Here is a 20,172-nt window from a genome sequence, read left to right as displayed (position 1 = left end):
TGAAGTAGCAGAGCGATGAGAAACAACTGAAAGATACAATAAATTCAGGGGTAAAACTGGTCTGGCGGTATAGCAGGGTTAAATGAGTCAGTAAGCAGAGCTGAGTTTCTAACAGAGTTCAAAATAGAGCCAGCACAGAGATTAAGAAGGATTACCAAGTAAAACAGCAGAGCTGGGTTTGTCATAGAGTCCAGTTAAGAACCGATCAACAGTGTAGCAAAGTTGAGTAGTATAAGTGGTCCAAGATCTAGGAGGAAGTACTTAGTGGAAATGGGATGAAAACTACCTGCATACTCAGGTGGAGCCTCACCAACTGAGCCTGCCTGTACAGCCTGAGGAAATGACATCACAGGAGCGGGTAGGATGACAGGCAGAAAAGCAGGAGTCGGGTGAGACAACACCTGGTGCTGGATTCAGGAGAGGTGAGGAACAGAGACCCACATGCAGATTCAGGAGCTGGTAACAAGGGTGGAATAAGGATGGAGGGGCACAGAGTGGAAAAGGGGGTATGGTTATGAAAAAAATTTGTGGTGGTGCATAACCATCCCTTTGGATTTTGTCCCAGATACAACTAAAGCTGTGCCCCTGGACATGTGTTGTGCTGTTTTGAAAAATTCCCATTAGAGATTTCTGATTACATCTTGGGGGTCCAACAGCAATTCACCAAATATCCATTCCAGGTGTAGTTCGTAATTGACCTCTCAAAGGCAATTAGAGACTTTCTTCCTTGGTGGAATAAACTGTCATACCTTGTTTTACCAGCAGGAGCGCTGTAGGAAAATATTCATACATTTCAAAGCTCAGAAACTACTGTGATCATCAGAGGAAAAGTATTAAAACCGGACACTTAGCACCCCCCAAAATAACACAAACCCTCTGAAGGGAGATAACATTTATAGCTCACTGACTAGAGATCGCAGAGAAAAATTGCCAGGCATAAAAGGCTTGGACGCTCGTCTTGGCATAGAAGACGAACGCCGGAGCTTCGTAGTTCTGCACAAACCATAACAAATAATGTGACGGATTTCAAAATAGTTTCCGTCGTGAAAATATAAAGCTTGCGAGAGTGTCTGCACAATGTCAGGAGCAGGCAGCGCAGACATGGGAAAATACAGGAGACTGTCTGGCTAGAAAATGGCTGAATTTGCTGTTAACGCCCCAGGAGCGATTTGTGGTCGTATATATTATGTTACAACTATTTTTTTCAGGTTTTAACCCATTTTATGATGTGCAACAGGTGTTGGCAATTTTAGAAGTAATTGAAAGCTCCACAATGTTATAGAAAAAGCCAACAAGCTGCTGTTGACGGATCCGGTGTTCTTAATTGTGGGGGGTTGGGTTGTCCTAACTACTTTAACTCATAATTTCACGCAATAATTAGAATAAAATAAAGCTATAAGGTTCATTAACCCCTTCCTGAGCCTGTCTATACAGGATAGGTGCCAGCTGTGTTATACAGCCGGCACCTGCCTCTGAAAGCAGCGACTTGAGCCAGCTCCGATAACTGCTGTTTAACCATTCACATGCCGCTGTCAATCTCGGACATCAGCATTTGAATGGTTCTGATTTTCAGGCATCTACGGCTCCCTCAACTTTCCCTTTGCGACGTGAATGTTGGTTGTCCATGGATTACCACTATCTTTGGGCAACGTGAAGCCCGATCCTATCGGCTTTTTTATTACGTGTATATTGGTGCCATACTGTACCATTGAAGTATATAGTGCAAACAATCAAACAGAATTGAGTCCCCTAGGGGGATTAAAGAATAAAGCAAAAGTTAATAAAAAAATAAATAAATGAAATCACCCAGGAAATAAAAATAAAAATGTGCCTGGTCACTAATGGGGTTAACATCAGCTGGCCTGCTTGCTGATAGTCTCCCAGATTTGAAAACAAAATCAATGTTACTTGAAGCAAAAGTGATAAGTAAGAGATGTACAGAAGGGTCATGATGGGATGTAACCTGGCGCCTCCTCTAGAATAGAGACCCTTGTGTTTTCTATTCGGACACACGAGCACATTACAGCCGCCATTGTGTACAGAACAATCACACCCATTGTGCACTTCTGGCCACAAGCTGCCATTAATGTCCACTGACCGAGGATGAAATGAAGCCATTGTGCATTCACGTGAAATAGCTTTTTATTAGGGGGTCTACAGATTAAAAATGGAGCCATCAAATACATGAAGCCAGCGGACATACATTGACTCTTAAAGGGTTATTAAAAAATAAGTTAGCCCCTAGATAGATAGATAGATAGATAGATAGATAGATGATAGATAGATAGATAGATAGATAGATAGATAGATAGATAGATAGATAGATAGGTAGATATGGGATAGATAGATAGATAGATAGATAGATAGATAGATAGATAAAACAGACAGCAGCACAAACTTGAGCAGATTTTGGGTGCAATACTTCCTGAGTAATGCGGTTGTCCAACGCAAAATATAAATGGAAAAAAATCAGGCAGCACTCCAGTTCAAGGAAAAATTGTGGACTTTAATCCAGCACCAAGTGGTGCAACGTTTCAACCTCACAGCACGTGCTTTACAATGACCGCTTGCCTGATTTTTTTCCATATAGATAGATGATAGATAGATAGATAAAAAAATCCTAAAAGCAGGAACAGCACACCGGTTTTTCAGGGTTAAATGAGAGCTGATTATTTAGCCCATAAGTGCAACTTTTCAGTTCAAGTGGGTTTGGTACATGCCTTTGGGACCCTTGTACCTGGACTCTCTTTTGTATTTTTGTGCTGCTCTATTTCTTGTCTTAGATAGATAGCTAGACAGACAGACAGACAGACAGACAGACAGACAGATAGATAGATAGATAGATAGATAGATATGGGATAGATAGATGATAGATAGATAGATAGATAAGATATAGATAATAGATAGATGGTAGATAATAGATAGATAATAGACAGATAGATAATAGATAGATAGATAATAGATAGATCATAGATACATAATAGATAGATTATAGATAGATAATAGATAGATGATATATAGATGATAGATTAGATAAATAGATAGATGGATATATAGATGGATAGATAGATAATAGATAGATCATAGATAGATTATAGATAGATAGAGAATAGATAGATAGATACAGAGGCGTATCTAGGCTTCCTGGCACCGGGGGCAAGAATTTGGTTCGGCGCCCCCCCCACTCCAAATCCCCCACACATTAACCCCATCCCCACTCCAAATCCCCCACACATTAAATAACCCCCATCCCCACTCCCAAATCCCCCCCACACATTATGTACCCCCCACTCCAAATCCCCCACATATTAACCCCATCCCTACTCATTAACCCCCCCAAACAATAACCCTCATCCCCACTCATTAACCCCCCGTCCATACTCCCAAATCCCCCAACACATTATGTACCCCCCCACTCCAAATCCCCCACACATTAACCCCCATCCCCACTCATTAACCCCCCAGACATTAATTCCATCCCCACTCATTAACCCTCCACAAATTAACCCCATCCCCACTCATTAACCCCCATCCCCACTCATTAACCCCCCACACATTAACCCCATCCCCACTCTTTAACCCCCATCCCCACTCATTAACCCTCCACAAATTAATTCCATCCCCACTCAATAACCCCCATCCCCACACATTAACCCCATCCCCACTCATTATCCCCCATCCCCACTCATTAACCCCCTACACATTAACCCCATCCCCACTCATTAACCCTCCACAAATTAATTCCATCCCCACTCAATAACCCCCATCCCCACACATTAACCCCATCCCCACTCATTAACCCCCATCCCCACTCATTAACCCCTATCCCCACTCATTAACCCCCCACACATTAACCCCCATCTCCACTCATTAACCCCCCACACATTAACCCCCATCTCCACTCATTAACCCCCCACTCATTAACCCCCATCCCCACACATTAACCCCCATCCATTAACCCCATCCCCACTCTTTAACCCCCCCACACATTAATCCCCATCCCCACTCATTAACCCCCCCCACACATTAACCCCCATCGCCACACATTAAAACCCCCATCTTCGGTGGTTTCTTCAGCTCCACATTGGAGCACACTTACCACCAGTGCTGAGCGTTCACTCTGGGCGCCGGGGAGTGACGTCAGCAGCGTGATCACATGACATGTCACGCTGCTGACGTCGCTCTGGCCCAGCGGTCAGAGCTGCAATTGTACTGGCGTCTATACAGACGCCAGTACAATTGTTCCCTGGGAGCCGGCACGCGCACCTTCTCTGCGCCAGCTGTCAGCTTGATAGCTGACACAGAGAACCGCCGACTCTCAGGCCAGGGGGGCGGCGGAACGCAGCCGCCAGGGAGGACACTGCGGACCGCTGCATTAGGCGGCCCGGACTGCGCCCCCTGCCGGCTGCGCCCGGGGCAACTGCCCCGGCTGCCCCCCCTAGATACGCCCCTGGATATATAATAGATAGATAGATGGATAGATTATATATAGATGATAGCAGAGGCGTATCTAGGCTTCCTGGCACAAGAATTTGGTTCGGCGCCCCCCCCACACACCAAGTCCATATGCGACGTGCACACTTAGCCATGTACCCACGAGCTGCTCTCCCTAATGCTCTCAATGTTCAGTAAAAAACTGAAAGCAGGAAGAGAAGCTCGTTGTCAAGTATGAAAATCGCATATGAGTGAAGTGTCCGTGTGATGGCACTGGAACCTGCAGAGCTGAATCCTGACATTGCAGCTTCTGAATTCTCACAACGAATGCACCGCACACTTTTAGGATTCTCCCTTGCCGATTTACAGTCATGTCAGCACAAGCATGTGATTTATATACCTCTGGCCACACTCCGACTAGACGTGCCCGGCCTCGCTCCGTTCATTTTCATTGAGTGAGGCCACACATGTCTAGTCAGCATGTGACCGCATGTATGTAAATTACCGGCACGAGAGAATCCTGACAGTGTGCAGTGAGCACTGTGAGAATTCAGAAGTCTGCAGTCACATAGAATGACTGCAGACTCATCACCGACCTGGACAACCCCTTTAATGTTCCTAACAAATAAAAGCAAGATAATAAGTCAGTATCACAAATAACATTTCCATCCAGGTACCTTATTGATGACGTCTCTGGAGTCATTCTCCTTTTCTTCTTCTTGTCCAGACCTCATGATGAGTTTTCTCATCCACAGCCATCTCTGTAGACTTCCATCTTCTCCGGTCTTCTGCAGCAAATCTCCACACGATGCCCTTAAAGATAGAAGTGTCATTATAATGCTCCTAAATAAAAATATCTGCAATATACTGTCGCCTCACACTATTCCCATCCTTCCACATACTGTCTCATCTAACATCCCTCTGTTCACCATACTGTCTCTTCTACTGTGTCCACATACATTAACCCGTTCACTCCCCATACTGTTTCCTCATACATACTCTGTGTCCTCAAATCTCCCCACACACATTAAATCCCCCCATCCCCACTCATTAATTCCATCCCCACTCATTAACTCCCCGTCCATACTCCCAAATCCCCCAACACATTATGTACCCCCCCTCCAAATCCCCCACACATTAACCCCCATCCCCACTCATTAACCCCCCACACATTAATTCCATCCCCACTCATTAACCCTCCACAAATTAACCCCATCCCCACTCATTAACCCCCATCCCCACTCATTAACCCCCCACACATTAACCCCATCCCCACTCTTTAACCCCCATCCCCACTCATTAACCCCCCACACATTAACCCCATCCCCACTCAATAACCCCCATCCCCACACATTAACCCCATCCCCACTCTTTAACCCCCATCCCCACTCATTAACCCTCCACAAATTAATTCCATCCCCACTCAATAACCCCCATCCCCACACATTAACCCCATCCCCACTCATTATCCCCCATCCCCACACATTAACCCCATCCCCACTCATTATCCCTCATCCCCACTCATTAACCCCCCGTCCATACTCCCAAATCCCCCAACACATTATGTACCCCCCCACTCCAAATCCCCCACACATTAACCCCCATCCCCACTCATTAACCCCCCAGACATTAATTCCATCCCCACTCATTAACCCTCCACAAATTAACCCCATCCCCACTCATTAACCCCCATCCCCACTCATTAACCCCCCACACATTAACCCCATCCCCACTCTTTAACCCCCATCCCCACTCATTAACCCTCCACAAATTAATTCCATCCCCACTCAATAACCCCCATCCCCACACATTAACCCCATCCCCACTCATTATCCCCCATCCCCACTCATTAACCCCCTACACATTAACCCCATCCCCACTCATTAACCCTCCACAAATTAATTCCATCCCCACTCAATAACCCCCATCCCCACACATTAACCCCATCCCCACTCATTAACCCCCATCCCCACTCATTAACCCCTATCCCCACTCATTAACCCCCCACACATTAACCCCCATCTCCACTCATTAACCCCCCACACATTAACCCCCATCTCCACTCATTAACCCCCCACTCATTAACCCCCATCCCCACACATTAACCCCCATCCATTAACCCCATCCCCACTCTTTAACCCCCCCACACATTAATCCCCATCCCCACTCATTAACCCCCCCCACACATTAACCCCCATCGCCACACATTAAAACCCCCATCTTCGGTGGTTTCTTCAGCTCCACATTGGAGCACACTTACCACCAGTGCTGAGCGTTCACTCTGGGCGCCGGGGAGTGACGTCAGCAGCGTGATCACATGACATGTCACGCTGCTGACGTCGCTCTGGCCCGGCGGTCAGAGCTGCAATTGTACTGGCGTCTATACAGACGCCAGTACAATTGTTCCCTGGGAGCCGGCACGCGCACCTTCTCTGCGCCAGCTGTCAGCTTGACAGCTGACACAGAGAACCGCCGACTCTCAGGCCAGGGGGGCGGCGGAACGCAGCCGCCAGGGAGGACACTGCGGACCGCTGCATTAGGCGGCCCGGACTGCGCCCCCTGCCGGCTGCGCCCGGGGCAACTGCCCCGGCTGCCCCCCCTAGATACGCCCCTGGATATATAATAGATAGATAGATGGATAGATTATATATAGATGATAGCAGAGGCGTATCTAGGCTTCCTGGCACAAGAATTTGGTTCGGCGCCCCCCCCCACACACCAAGTCCATATGCGACTTGCACACTTAGCCATGTACCCACGAGCTGCTCTCCCTAATGCTCTCAATGTTCAGTAAAAAACTGAAAGCAGGAAGAGAAGCTCGTTGTCAAGTATGAAAATCGCATATGAGTGAAGTGTCCGTGTGATGGCACTGGAACCTGCAGAGCTGAATCCTGACATTGCAGCTTCTGAATTCTCACAACGAATGCACCGCACACTTTTAGGATTCTCCCTTGCCGATTTACAGTCATGTCAGCACAAGCATGTGATTTATATACCTCTGGCCACACTCCGACTAGACGTGCCCGGCCTCGCTCCGTTCATTTTCATTGAGTGAGGCCACACATGTCTAGTCAGCATGTGACCGCATGTATGTAAATTACCGGCACGAGAGAATCCTGACAGTGTGCAGTGAGCACTGTGAGAATTCAGAAGTCTGCAGTCACATAGAATGACTGCAGACTCATCACCGACCTGGACAACCCCTTTAATGTTCCTAACAAATAAAAGCAAGATAATAAGTCAGTATCACAAATAACATTTCCATCCAGGTACCTTATTGATGACGTCTCTGGAGTCATTCTCCTTTTCTTCTTCTTGTCCAGACCTCATGATGAGTTTTCTCATCCACAGCCATCTCTGTAGACTTCCATCTTCTCCGGTCTTCTGCAGCAAATCTCCACACGATGCCCTTAAAGATAGAAGTGTCATTATAATGCTCCTAAATAAAAATATCTGCAATATACTGTCGCCTCACACTATTCCCATCCTTCCACATACTGTCTCATCTAACATCCCTCTGTTCACCATACTGTCTCTTCTACTGTGTCCACATACATTAACCCGTTCACTCCCCATACTGTTTCCTCATACATACTCTGTGTCCTCAAATCTCCCCACACACATTAAATCCCCCCATCCCCACTCATTAATTCCATCCCCACTCATTAACTCCCCGTCCATACTCCCAAATCCCCCAACACATTATGTACCCCCCCTCCAAATCCCCCACACATTAACCCCCATCCCCACTCATTAACCCCCCACACATTAATTCCATCCCCACTCATTAACCCTCCACAAATTAACCCCATCCCCACTCATTAACCCCCATCCCCACTCATTAACCCCCCACACATTAACCCCATCCCCACTCTTTAACCCCCATCCCCACTCATTAACCCCCCACACATTAACCCCATCCCCACTCAATAACCCCCATCCCCACACATTAACCCCATCCCCACTCTTTAACCCCCATCCCCACTCATTAACCCTCCACAAATTAATTCCATCCCCACTCAATAACCCCCATCCCCACACATTAACCCCATCCCCACTCATTATCCCCCATCCCCACACATTAACCCCATCCCCACTCATTATCCCTCATCCCCACTCATTAACCCCCCGTCCATACTCCCAAATCCCCCAACACATTATGTACCCCCCCACTCCAAATCCCCCACACATTAACCCCCATCCCCACTCATTAACCCCCCAGACATTAATTCCATCCCCACTCATTAACCCTCCACAAATTAACCCCATCCCCACTCATTAACCCCCATCCCCACTCATTAACCCCCCACACATTAACCCCATCCCCACTCTTTAACCCCCATCCCCACTCATTAACCCTCCACAAATTAATTCCATCCCCACTCAATAACCCCCATCCCCACACATTAACCCCATCCCCACTCATTATCCCCCATCCCCACTCATTAACCCCCTACACATTAACCCCATCCCCACTCATTAACCCTCCACAAATTAATTCCATCCCCACTCAATAACCCCCATCCCCACACATTAACCCCATCCCCACTCATTAACCCCCATCCCCACTCATTAACCCCTATCCCCACTCATTAACCCCCCACACATTAACCCCCATCTCCACTCATTAACCCCCCACACATTAACCCCCATCTCCACTCATTAACCCCCCACTCATTAACCCCCATCCCCACACATTAACCCCCATCCATTAACCCCATCCCCACTCTTTAACCCCCCCACACATTAATCCCCATCCCCACTCATTAACCCCCCCCACACATTAACCCCCATCGCCACACATTAAAACCCCCATCTTCGGTGGTTTCTTCAGCTCCACATTGGAGCACACTTACCACCAGTGCTGAGCGTTCACTCTGGGCGCCGGGGAGTGACGTCAGCAGCGTGATCACATGACATGTCACGCTGCTGACGTCGCTCTGGCCCGGCGGTCAGAGCTGCAATTGTACTGGCGTCTATACAGACGCCAGTACAATTGTTCCCTGGGAGCCGGCACGCGCACCTTCTCTGCGCCAGCTGTCAGCTTGACAGCTGACACAGAGAACCGCCGACTCTCAGGCCAGGGGGGCGGCGGAACGCAGCCGCCAGGGAGGACACTGCGGACCGCTGCATTAGGCGGCCCGGACTGCGCCCCCTGCCGGCTGCGCCCGGGGCAACTGCCCCGGCTGCCCCCCCTAGATACGCCCCTGGATATATAATAGATAGATAGATGGATAGATTATATATAGATGATAGCAGAGGCGTATCTAGGCTTCCTGGCACAAGAATTTGGTTCGGCGCCCCCCCCCACACACCAAGTCCATATGCGACTTGCACACTTAGCCATGTACCCACGAGCTGCTCTCCCTAATGCTCTCAATGTTCAGTAAAAAACTGAAAGCAGGAAGAGAAGCTCGTTGTCAAGTATGAAAATCGCATATGAGTGAAGTGTCCGTGTGATGGCACTGGAACCTGCAGAGCTGAATCCTGACATTGCAGCTTCTGAATTCTCACAACGAATGCACCGCACACTTTTAGGATTCTCCCTTGCCGATTTACAGTCATGTCAGCACAAGCATGTGATTTATATACCTCTGGCCACACTCCGACTAGACGTGCCCGGCCTCGCTCCGTTCATTTTCATTGAGTGAGGCCACACATGTCTAGTCAGCATGTGACCGCATGTATGTAAATTACCGGCACGAGAGAATCCTGACAGTGTGCAGTGAGCACTGTGAGAATTCAGAAGTCTGCAGTCACATAGAATGACTGCAGACTCATCACCGACCTGGACAACCCCTTTAATGTTCCTAACAAATAAAAGCAAGATAATAAGTCAGTATCACAAATAACATTTCCATCCAGGTACCTTATTGATGACGTCTCTGGAGTCATTCTCCTTTTCTTCTTCTTGTCCAGACCTCATGATGAGTTTTCTCATCCACAGCCATCTCTGTAGACTTCCATCTTCTCCGGTCTTCTGCAGCAAATCTCCACACGATGCCCTTAAAGATAGAAGTGTCATTATAATGCTCCTAAATAAAAATATCTGCAATATACTGTCGCCTCACACTATTCCCATCCTTCCACATACTGTCTCATCTAACATCCCTCTGTTCACCATACTGTCTCTTCTACTGTGTCCACATACATTAACCCGTTCACTCCCCATACTGTTTCCTCATACATACTCTGTGTCCTCAAATCTCCCCACACACATTAAATCCCCCCATCCCCACTCATTAATTCCATCCCCACTCATTAACTCCCCGTCCATACTCCCAAATCCCCCAACACATTATGTACCCCCCCTCCAAATCCCCCACACATTAACCCCCATCCCCACTCATTAACCCCCCACACATTAATTCCATCCCCACTCATTAACCCTCCACAAATTAATTCCATCCCCACTCAATAACCCCCATCCCCACTCATTAACTTGCCACACATTAACCCCCATCCCCACTCATTAACCCCACACACATTAACCCCCATCCCCACTCATTAACCCCACACACATTAACCCCCATCCCCACTGTTTACCCCCCACACAGTAACCCCCATCCCCACTCTTTACCCCCCACACAGTAACCCCATCCCCACTTATTAACCCCCCCACTACACATTAACCCCATCCCCACTCTTTAACCCCCCCACACAGTAACCCCCATCCCCACTTATTAACCCCACTACACATTAACCCCATCCCCACTCTTTAACCCTCCCACACAGTAACCCCCATCCCCACTTATTAACCCCACTACACATTAACCCCATCCCCACTCTTTAACCCCCACACACAGTAACCCCATCCCCACTCTTTAACCCCCCCACACAGTAACCCCACTACACATTAACCCCATCCCCACTCATTAACCCCCACACACATTAATCCCCATCCCCACATTAACCTTATCTCCACTCAATAACTCCCCCACGCATTAACCTCATCCCCACATTATCCCCATCCCCACTCATTAACCCCCATCCCCACTCATTAACCCCCATCCCCACTCATTAACCCCCATCCCCACTCATTAACCCCCCATCGCCACACATTAACACCCCCCCATCTTCGATGGTTTCTTCAGCTCCACATTGGAGCACACTTACCACCAGCGCTGAGCGTTCACTCCGGACGCCGGGGAGTGACGTCAGCAGCGTGATCACATGACCTGATCACGCTGCTGACATCGCTCTGGCCCGGCGGTCAGAGCTGCAATTATACTGGCGTCTATACAGACGCCAGTACAATTGTTCCCTGGGAGCCGGCACGCGCACCTTCTCTGCGCCAGCTGTCAGCTTGACAGCTGACACAGAGAACCGCCGACTCTCAGGCCGGGGGGGCGGCAGAACGCAGCCGCCAGGGAGGGACACTGCGGACTGCTGCATTAGGCGGCCCGACTGCGCCCCCCTGCTGGCTGCGCCCGGGGCAACTGCCCCTGCTGCCCCCCCTTAGATACGCCCCTGGATGATAGATAGATAGGTAGATAGATAGATCGATGGCTAGATCTGTAACAAGGTGACACGGAGTGGTAGTCGTGGGCGAGTTCACCAGACATCAGTCAGTGAGTAACCTGGCACCTTGCACATGAAAAGACAAGTGAAGTCCCAGTCCTTGCACTGCTATACAGTTGGTAACACAAAAAATATTGCACGCACGTGATGAGTAGTTGTAGGTGCTCAAGTAGGGCGTCCAGCCTGTCGTATCACCAATATAAGAGAAGTTGGCACTTCTCTTATATTGAAATAAAGAGACGGAGGTCGCACGCCGCAGATGTGCTGTCCTGGCATCTACTCCGGCATCCAGCGCATACCCACAGCAACGGTCGTCGCATGCTACAGACACGCTGCTTCCACATACCAAGGCATCCAGAAGCCTAACCAATAGCCATTTCTGAAGCACCATTCTATGTGGCAAATTATATTCCACTTCATCTTTACTTCTGAACCAGACTATTCTGATAAAGGTCCTGTTGTGGACCGAAAACGCTCAATAATGGCATATTGTCTGTATGCTTAACCCCTTAACGACCGCCGATATGCCTTTTAACGGCGGTAATTAAGGGTACTTAAACCACGCGCTGTGAATTCACGGCGCTGTGGAGTAAGTAAATAGCGCCCCCCAGTGTCGGATTTTCTCCAGGGTCTCGGCTGCAGGGGGTAGCCGAGACCCCAGAGAACATGAATCGGATCGGTTTTTACCGTCCCCGCTTTTGCAATCGCCGTTATTAACCCTATAACGGTAACCGCAAAAAAAAAGCTGCGATTTTGCATTTAATTTCTCTTTCCTCTGATGTGATCGCACATCAGAGAAGAGAGAAATAGGGTCCCCGATCTCCCCCCCGGTACCTCTCTGTGTTCCAGGATCCCCTCCCGGTGGTCCTGCGTCCCACCAGCGTCCTTCGGTGGGTGCCGCCATCTTGGATCCGGAAGAAAATGGCAGGCGCATGCGCAGTGCGCCCGCCGGGAATCTGCAGGCTCCGGCTGGCAGATTCCATTCATTCATTTTGATCACTATGATAAAGTATCATAGTGATCAAAATAAAAAAAATAATAAATAACCCCCCCCCCCGTTTATCACCCCCTTAGTTAGGCAAACATAATGAAATAAAGAAAATTTTTTTTTTTTTCATTTTTCCATTAGGGTTACGGTTAGTGCTAGGGCTAGAGCTAGGGTTAGGGTTAGGGTTAGAATTAGGGTTATGGCGAATTAGGATTAAAATTAGGATTAGGGATGGGATTAGGGTTAGGGCTGGGATTAGGGTTAGGGGTGTGTTAGGGTTGGAGCAAGAATTGTGGGGTTTCCACTATTTACCAACTTTGGGGGTCTAAAAAATCACTTTTGTTGAAATAAAAGACTTTTTACTTTCACGGCTCTGCGTTATAAACTTCTGTGAAAAGTGCTCACCAGACATCTAGATAAGTTCCTTAGGGGGTCTAGTTTCCAAAATGAGGTCACTTGTGGGGGGTTTCCACTGTTCAGGTGCATCAGGGGCTCTGCAAACGCAACATGATGCCCGCAGACCATTCCATCAAAGTCTGCATTCCAAAATGGCACTCCTTCCCTTCCGAGCTCTCCCATGCGCCCAAACAGTGGTTCCCCCCACATATGGGGTATCAGTGTATTCAGGACAACTTGCACAACAACTTTTATGGTCCAATTTCTCCTGTTACCTTTAGGAAAATAAAAAATATCGGGCTAAAAAATCATTTTTGAGGAAAAAACAATTATTTTTAATTTTCACGGCTCTAGGTTTATAAACTTCTGTGAAGCACTTGGGGGTTCAAAGTGCTCACCACATATCTAGATAAGCTCCTTCGGGGGTCTAGTTTCCAAGATGGGGTCATTTGTGGGGGGTTTATACTGTTTAATCACATTAGGGGCTCTGCAAACGCAACATGACGCCCGCAAACCATTCCATCATAGTCTGCATTCCAAAATGGCGCTCCTTCCCTTCCAAGCTCTCCCATGCACCCAAACAGTGGTTCCCCCCACATGTTGGGTATCAGCGTACTCAGGACAAATTGCACAAAAACTTTTGTGGTCCAATTTCTCCAGTTAGCCTTGTGAAAATAAAGAAATAGCGGGCTAAAAATCATTTTTGAGGAAAAAAAATGATATTTAATTTTCATGGCTCTACGTTATAAACTTCTGTGAAGCACTTGAAGGTTCAAAGTGCTCACCACACATCTAGATAAGTTCCTTAAGGGGTCTAGTTTCCAAAATGTGGTCACTTGTTGGGGGTTTCCACTGTTTAGGAACATCAGGGGCTCTCCAAATGTGACATGGCGTCCGATCTCAATTCCAGCCAATTCTGCGTTGAAAAAGTCAAACGGTGCTCCTTCCCTTGCGAGCTCTGCTGTGCGCTGAAAAAGGGGTATTGGCGTATTCGGGAGAAACTGCACAACAAATTTCGTGGTTCATTTTTTCTTTTAACACTTGTGAAAATAAAAAAAATTGGTTCTGAAGTAATTTTTTTGCAAAAAAAAGTTAAATGTTAATTTTTTCCTTCCACATTGCTTTAGTTCCTGTGAATCACATAAAGGGTTAATAAACTTCTTGAATATGGTTTTGAGCACCTTGAGGGGTCTAGTTTTTAGAACGGTGTCACTTTTGGGTATTTTCTGTCATGTACACCCCTCAAAATGACTTTAAATATGATGTGGTCCCTAAAAAAATGGTTTTGCAAATTTTGTTGTAAAATTGAGAAATCGCTAGTCAAATTTTAACCCTTATAACTTCCCAACAAAAAAAAATTTTGCTTCCAAAATTGTGCTGATGTAAAGTAGACATGTGGGAAATGTTATTTATTAAGAAATTTGTGTGACACATCTCTCTGATTTAAGGGCATAAAAATTTAAAGTTTTAAAATTGCAAAATTTTCAAATTTTTTGCCATATTTCCATTTTTTTCATAAATAAGCACAAGACATATCGAAGAAATTTTACCACTAACATAAAGTACAATATGTGAAGAAAAAAACATTCTCAGAATCAGCGGGATCCATTAAAGCGTTCCAGAGTTATAACCTCATAAAGTGACAGTGGTCAGAATTGTAAAAATTGGCCTGGTCATTAAGCTGCAAACTGGCTCTGTCACTAAGGAGTTAATAAACGGAAATTTCTTTATTTCACTACTTGAGTGCCAAGTGCCCAAGTTCTCTTATATTGGTGAATGCTATACAGTTGGTTATCTCCATCACTCCAGCTTCTGGATTCCCAGTTCCAGGAAACACCACAAAGTCACAATTCTTTTCCAACAGTTGAACTTTACTAGACAACAGCGTATTAATCACATATGCAGCACAAGTCAAACACATAGACATCTTCTTATCTGCATTCTTCACACAAGCAGCACAAGTTAAACACAGAGACACCTTCTTATCTTTCCCTGTCATCCGGACAGACTATCTTTTGCATCAGCTTCCCTTTCCCGGCAAGGTCAACTATATCCCTGGACAATCCATGTCCCACTGGTTTCCTTGGACAATCCATGTCCCTCTTCTGGACAATCTCTGCCCCACTCGAGCTCCAGGCCCAACAGCTTCCTGCCGTTTCCCTGGTCTGGCTGCGAGTTATAGGGTAACGGGCTCGCCAACTCAGCTGCCTCCTAATCCCAGCTGCTAGCTTCGGATCCTTCCTTGGAACAGTTCTGTATAAGCTGGTGACCACCTGCATGATTCTCAGCCCCGGGCCTCTTAAGCCCCCGTTACACACTGCGATATCGCTAGCAATATCGCTGTAAAGTCACCGATTTTGTGACGTTGCAGCAATATTGCTAGCGATATCGCTGCATGTGATACTTACCTCCGACCGCTCCCCCGCTGGTAATCGCTGATCGCGCGAGAAGCTCCTGGACCATTCCTCGTCGACCACTTCCTGCGGCGCTTCCTGCTGTGACGACGAGCATCGCGTGGAGCCGGGCGGGAGGACGCAGGATCGCCGCGTCTGACAGGTAAGTAACGATCCCCGTCCCCAGCGATGTCGCTGGTGAGATCTGCCTGTGTGGCAGCTCACTAGCAACCACCTAGCGATGCACCAGCGATCCTGACTGCGTCATAACGCTGGTCGGGATCGCTGGTGCATCGCTAGGTGTAACGGTACCCTTACTGACACAGCTTTATCCCCACGGCCTGTAATACTCTGCTCACACATCCTGCCCTTGTGTCTCTAATCAGAAAGTGTCTTTCCTATACCCCCCTGCTCTGGGTTGCTCTGCTGTGTGACTCCTCCCATCTGCATAACCTCTATGCTGCTTGTATCTAACTAACACTCTTATCTATCCTATTCTCTATCTCTAATGTGCCCCCCTCTATTCTAACCCCGCCATTACTCTACGCTAACTTCTATCTCTAATCCTAAACATATACACAGTGCATGGCAGATACATGACATCACAGTACATAAACATTACATTACACAATAATAACAATGAGGTGCCGCATTAAATCGTCCAGTGTCCAGGGGAGAGGAGGCACGTGAGGTTCCCTGCAACCTCGTTACAGATAGATAGATAATAGAGAGATAATATATTTTTTTTTAGATCATATATTTTATAGAGTCATTACAAACAGAGTGATCTATTTCACGTACTTCTGTTACTGTTGATGATTTTGGCTTACAGCCAATGAAAACCCAAAAGTCATTATCTCAGTAAATTAGAATACTCTATAACACCAGCTTGAAAAATGATTGTAAAATCCGAAATGTTGGCCTACTGAAATGTATGTTCAGTAAATGCACTCAATACTTGATCGGGGGCTCCTTTGGCATCAATTACTGCATCAATGCGGTGTGGCATGGAGGTGATCGCCCGTGGCACTGCTGAGGTGTTATGGAAGCCCAGGTTGTTTTGATAGCAGTCGTCAGCTCGTCTGCATTGTTGGGTGTGGCGTCTCTCATCTTCCTCTTGACAATACTCCATAGATTCTCTATGGGGTTAAGGTCAGGGGAGTTTGCTGGCCAATCAAGCACAGTGATACTGTTGTTTGTAAATCAGGTATTGGTACTTTTGGCAGTGTGGACAGGTGCCAAGTCCTGCTGGAGAATGACATTTCCATCTCCAAAAGGCTTGTCGGCAGAGGGAAGCATGAAGTGCTCTAAAATTTCCTACTAGACGGCTGCACTGACTTTGGTCTTGCTAAAACACAGTGGACCTACACCAGCAGATGACATGGCTCCCCAAACCATCACTGATTGTGGAAACTTCACACTAGACCTCAAGCAGCTGGGATGGTGGCCTCTCCACTCTTCCTCCAGACTCTGGGACCTTGGTTTCCAAATGAAATGCAAAATTTACTTTCATATGAAAACAACACCTTGGACCACTGAGCAACAGTCCAGTTCTTTTTCTCCTTGGCCCAGGTAAGACGCTTTTGGCGTTGTCTATTGGTCATGAGTGGCCTGACACAAGGAATGCGACACTTGTAGCCCATGTCCTGGATACGTCTGTGTGTGGTGGCTCTTGAAGCAATGACCCCAGCAGCAGTCCACTCCTTGTGAATCTCACCCATCATTTTTGAATGGCCTTTTCTTAACAATCCTTTCAAGGCTGCGGTTATCCCAGTTGCTTGTGCACCTTTTTCAACCACACTTTTTCCTTCCACTCAACTTTCCATTAATATGCTTGGATACAGCACTCTGTGAACAGCCAGCTTCTCTAGCAATGACCTTTTGTGGCTTACCCTCCTTGTGGAGTGTGTCAATGACTGCCTTCTGGACTTCTGTCAGGTCAGCAGTCTTCCCCATGATTGTGGAGCTACTGAAACAGACTAAGGGACCTTTATAAACACTTAGGAAGCCTTTGCAGGTGTTTTTTGTTAATTATTCTAATTTACTGAGATAATGACTTTTGGGTTTTCATTTCACCAGCATTCACAGAAATAAACATGTGAATTAGATCACTCTGTCTGTAATGACTCTATATAATATGAGTTTCACGTTTTGTATTGAAGAACTGAAATAAATTAACTTTTTGATGATATTCTAATTTTGTGAGAAGCAGCTGTAGATGGATAGATAGATAGATAGATAGATAGATAGATAGATAGATAGATAGAGCTGTTGTGCGGTGCCAGACATCAGTAGCACATGACAGGGCAGGTAGGTGAGACTGAGTCACACATGCCAGTAATTAGCAGAATATTTTTGTGTGGGGTGTGTGGGTGAAGGAATGCATTTCATGCCAGGCTTGTGTCAAGTGGCTTCAGAACAAAAAGTGTTGCTATGTCTACTGTGTTATGGTGTAGCAGTCTACAGCACAGAGACTGGCACTGATCATTATGTGTATACTGTGCTGTGAAAACTGTGCTGTGCTGTGCACACTGTATTGTGCTGTGTGTACTGTACTGTGCTGTATGTACTGTCCTGTATATACTATGCTGTGTATACCGTACTGTGTGTACTGTACTGTGCTGTATGTATTGTATGTACTGCGCTGTGTATACTGTACTGTGCTGTATGTACTGTGCTGTGTATACTATACTGTGCTTTGTATACTGTGTATAATGTACTGTGCTGTGTATATGGTGCTGAGTGTGCTGGGATGTGTATACCATACTTGTGCTGTGTGTACTGTACTGTGTATACTTTCCTGTGTATACTGTGCTATGTGCACTGGGATATGTATACCGTACTATGCTGTGTATACTGTGCTGTGATGCATGTACTTTACTGTGTGTATTGTACAGTACTTTTGCTCTGTGTGCTGTGTATATTCTACTGTACTGTGTGTTCTGTGCTGTGTGTACTATACCATGTGGACTGTGCTTTTCATATTTGAACTGTATTGTGCTGTGTATACTCTATTGTTCATTGTACTGTGTTATCTGTACTGTACTGTGTATATTGTACTGTAGTGGGCAGTGTGTTCTGTATTGTGCTGGGTGTACTGTACTGTGCTGAGTATACTGTATTGTGAGTACTGTACTGTGCTGCATGTACTGTACTGTGAATATTGTGTTGTGTGTACTGTATTGTGCTGTGTGTACTGTGCTGAGTGTACTGTACTGTGCTGTGTACTGTACTGTGTTTATTGTGCTGTTTGTACTGTATTGTGCTGTGAGTACTTTACTGTATGTACTGTGCTGTGTACTGTACTGTGCTATGTGTACTATACTGTGCTGCATGTACTGTACTGTGCATAGGGTGCTGTGTACTATACTGTGCTGCATATACTGTACTGTGCATACTGTACTGTACATATTGTGCTGTGTACTGTACTGTGCTATGTGTATGATACTGTGCTGCATATACTGTACTGTGCGTACTGTACTGTGCTTACTGCACTGTGCTGTGTATATTGTGCTTTGTGTACTGTGCTGTAGTTTGCGATTAACAGGTCACATAGTGGTTAACAGTTACCACACAGTGTCATGTTTTGTCTACTGCCATGTAATACTTATATAGTATCATATTGACGCCAATAAATGGTGTCCTAGACTGCGTAACTATGCTCAGATACATAGGTAGTATTCTGTAGTACAATTCTGACGTTCACAGTGCCCCAAATACCCTCTGTCTGGGTCACCACCATGTACCGCTCACCCTCGCTACGCACGTGGTCTTCTGCGCTGTCTGCCCCCAAGGGGGAGACTGCCTTCTGCTGGCAACTACTGGCAACTACTGGTATATCAAGCTGCGCTTCTTAAAGACATTACTAGAGCTTTTCACTATTATGTTTTCTCTTTTCATTACCAGAAAAGTGTCCTCAAGACGAATAATCCCAGCGCTTATAGTAGAAGAGGAAAAGCCGGAGTGAAATAACTAATAAACCTGATCTGTATTTTTCCAGGGAATTTATGTCTCTTCATTTCTCAAAAATTAAATTCCATCTCTTATAATCAACTGTGAAAAACTGTTCATCAGTATCCTCAATTATTCTGTGTTGCTGACCTAACTCCATATGGCAGCCAATGAGATCCTGGAGGTGGCAATGAATTTTTGCTTTCTTGGCCTTTTTTCAGAGAATATGAATGATAACACCAAAACTTATTCTCAAACTACTCTGTTTTCTGTTTTTAAATCATAATGACAACCCAAAACATCCAAATGACCCTGATCAAAAGTTCACATACCCTGGTGATTTTGGTCTGATAACATATACAGAAGTTGACACAAATGGGTTTGAATGACTACTAAAGGTAACATCCTCACCTGTGACCTGTTTGCTTGTAACCAGTGTGTGCATAAAAGCTGAGTGAGTTTCTGGGATCCAGACAGACTCTTGCATCT

The 20,172-nt window shown here is 46.4% G+C and overlaps 1 protein-coding gene across 3 annotated transcripts in view; it reads left to right on the top strand.

Annotated features, from left to right (window-relative positions):
• APOM (apolipoprotein M) overlaps positions 1-19,781 on the top strand; it is a 48,136-nt gene extending 28,355 nt beyond the window's left edge. For all 3 annotated transcript variants that reach the window (XM_073548815.1, XM_073548816.1, XM_073548814.1), the window contains one exon: positions 19,639-19,781. In XM_073548815.1, coding sequence (XP_073404916.1) covers positions 19,639-19,661 — 23 coding nt within the window. In that variant the 3' untranslated portion in view covers positions 19,662-19,781. The remainder of the gene's footprint in view (positions 1-19,638) is intronic.
• The last annotated feature ends 391 nt before the right edge of the window (positions 19,782-20,172 follow it).

The sequence above is a fragment of the Dendrobates tinctorius genome, unplaced genomic scaffold (assembly GCF_039654945.1).
Source record: "Dendrobates tinctorius isolate UK_male_01 unplaced genomic scaffold, ASM3965494v1 ptg000158l, whole genome shotgun sequence".
Classification (NCBI taxonomy): domain Eukaryota; kingdom Metazoa; phylum Chordata; class Amphibia; order Anura; family Dendrobatidae; genus Dendrobates; species Dendrobates tinctorius.
The sequence above is the reverse complement of the archived record's forward strand: the minus strand, read 5'-3'. Positions and strand labels throughout refer to the sequence as shown.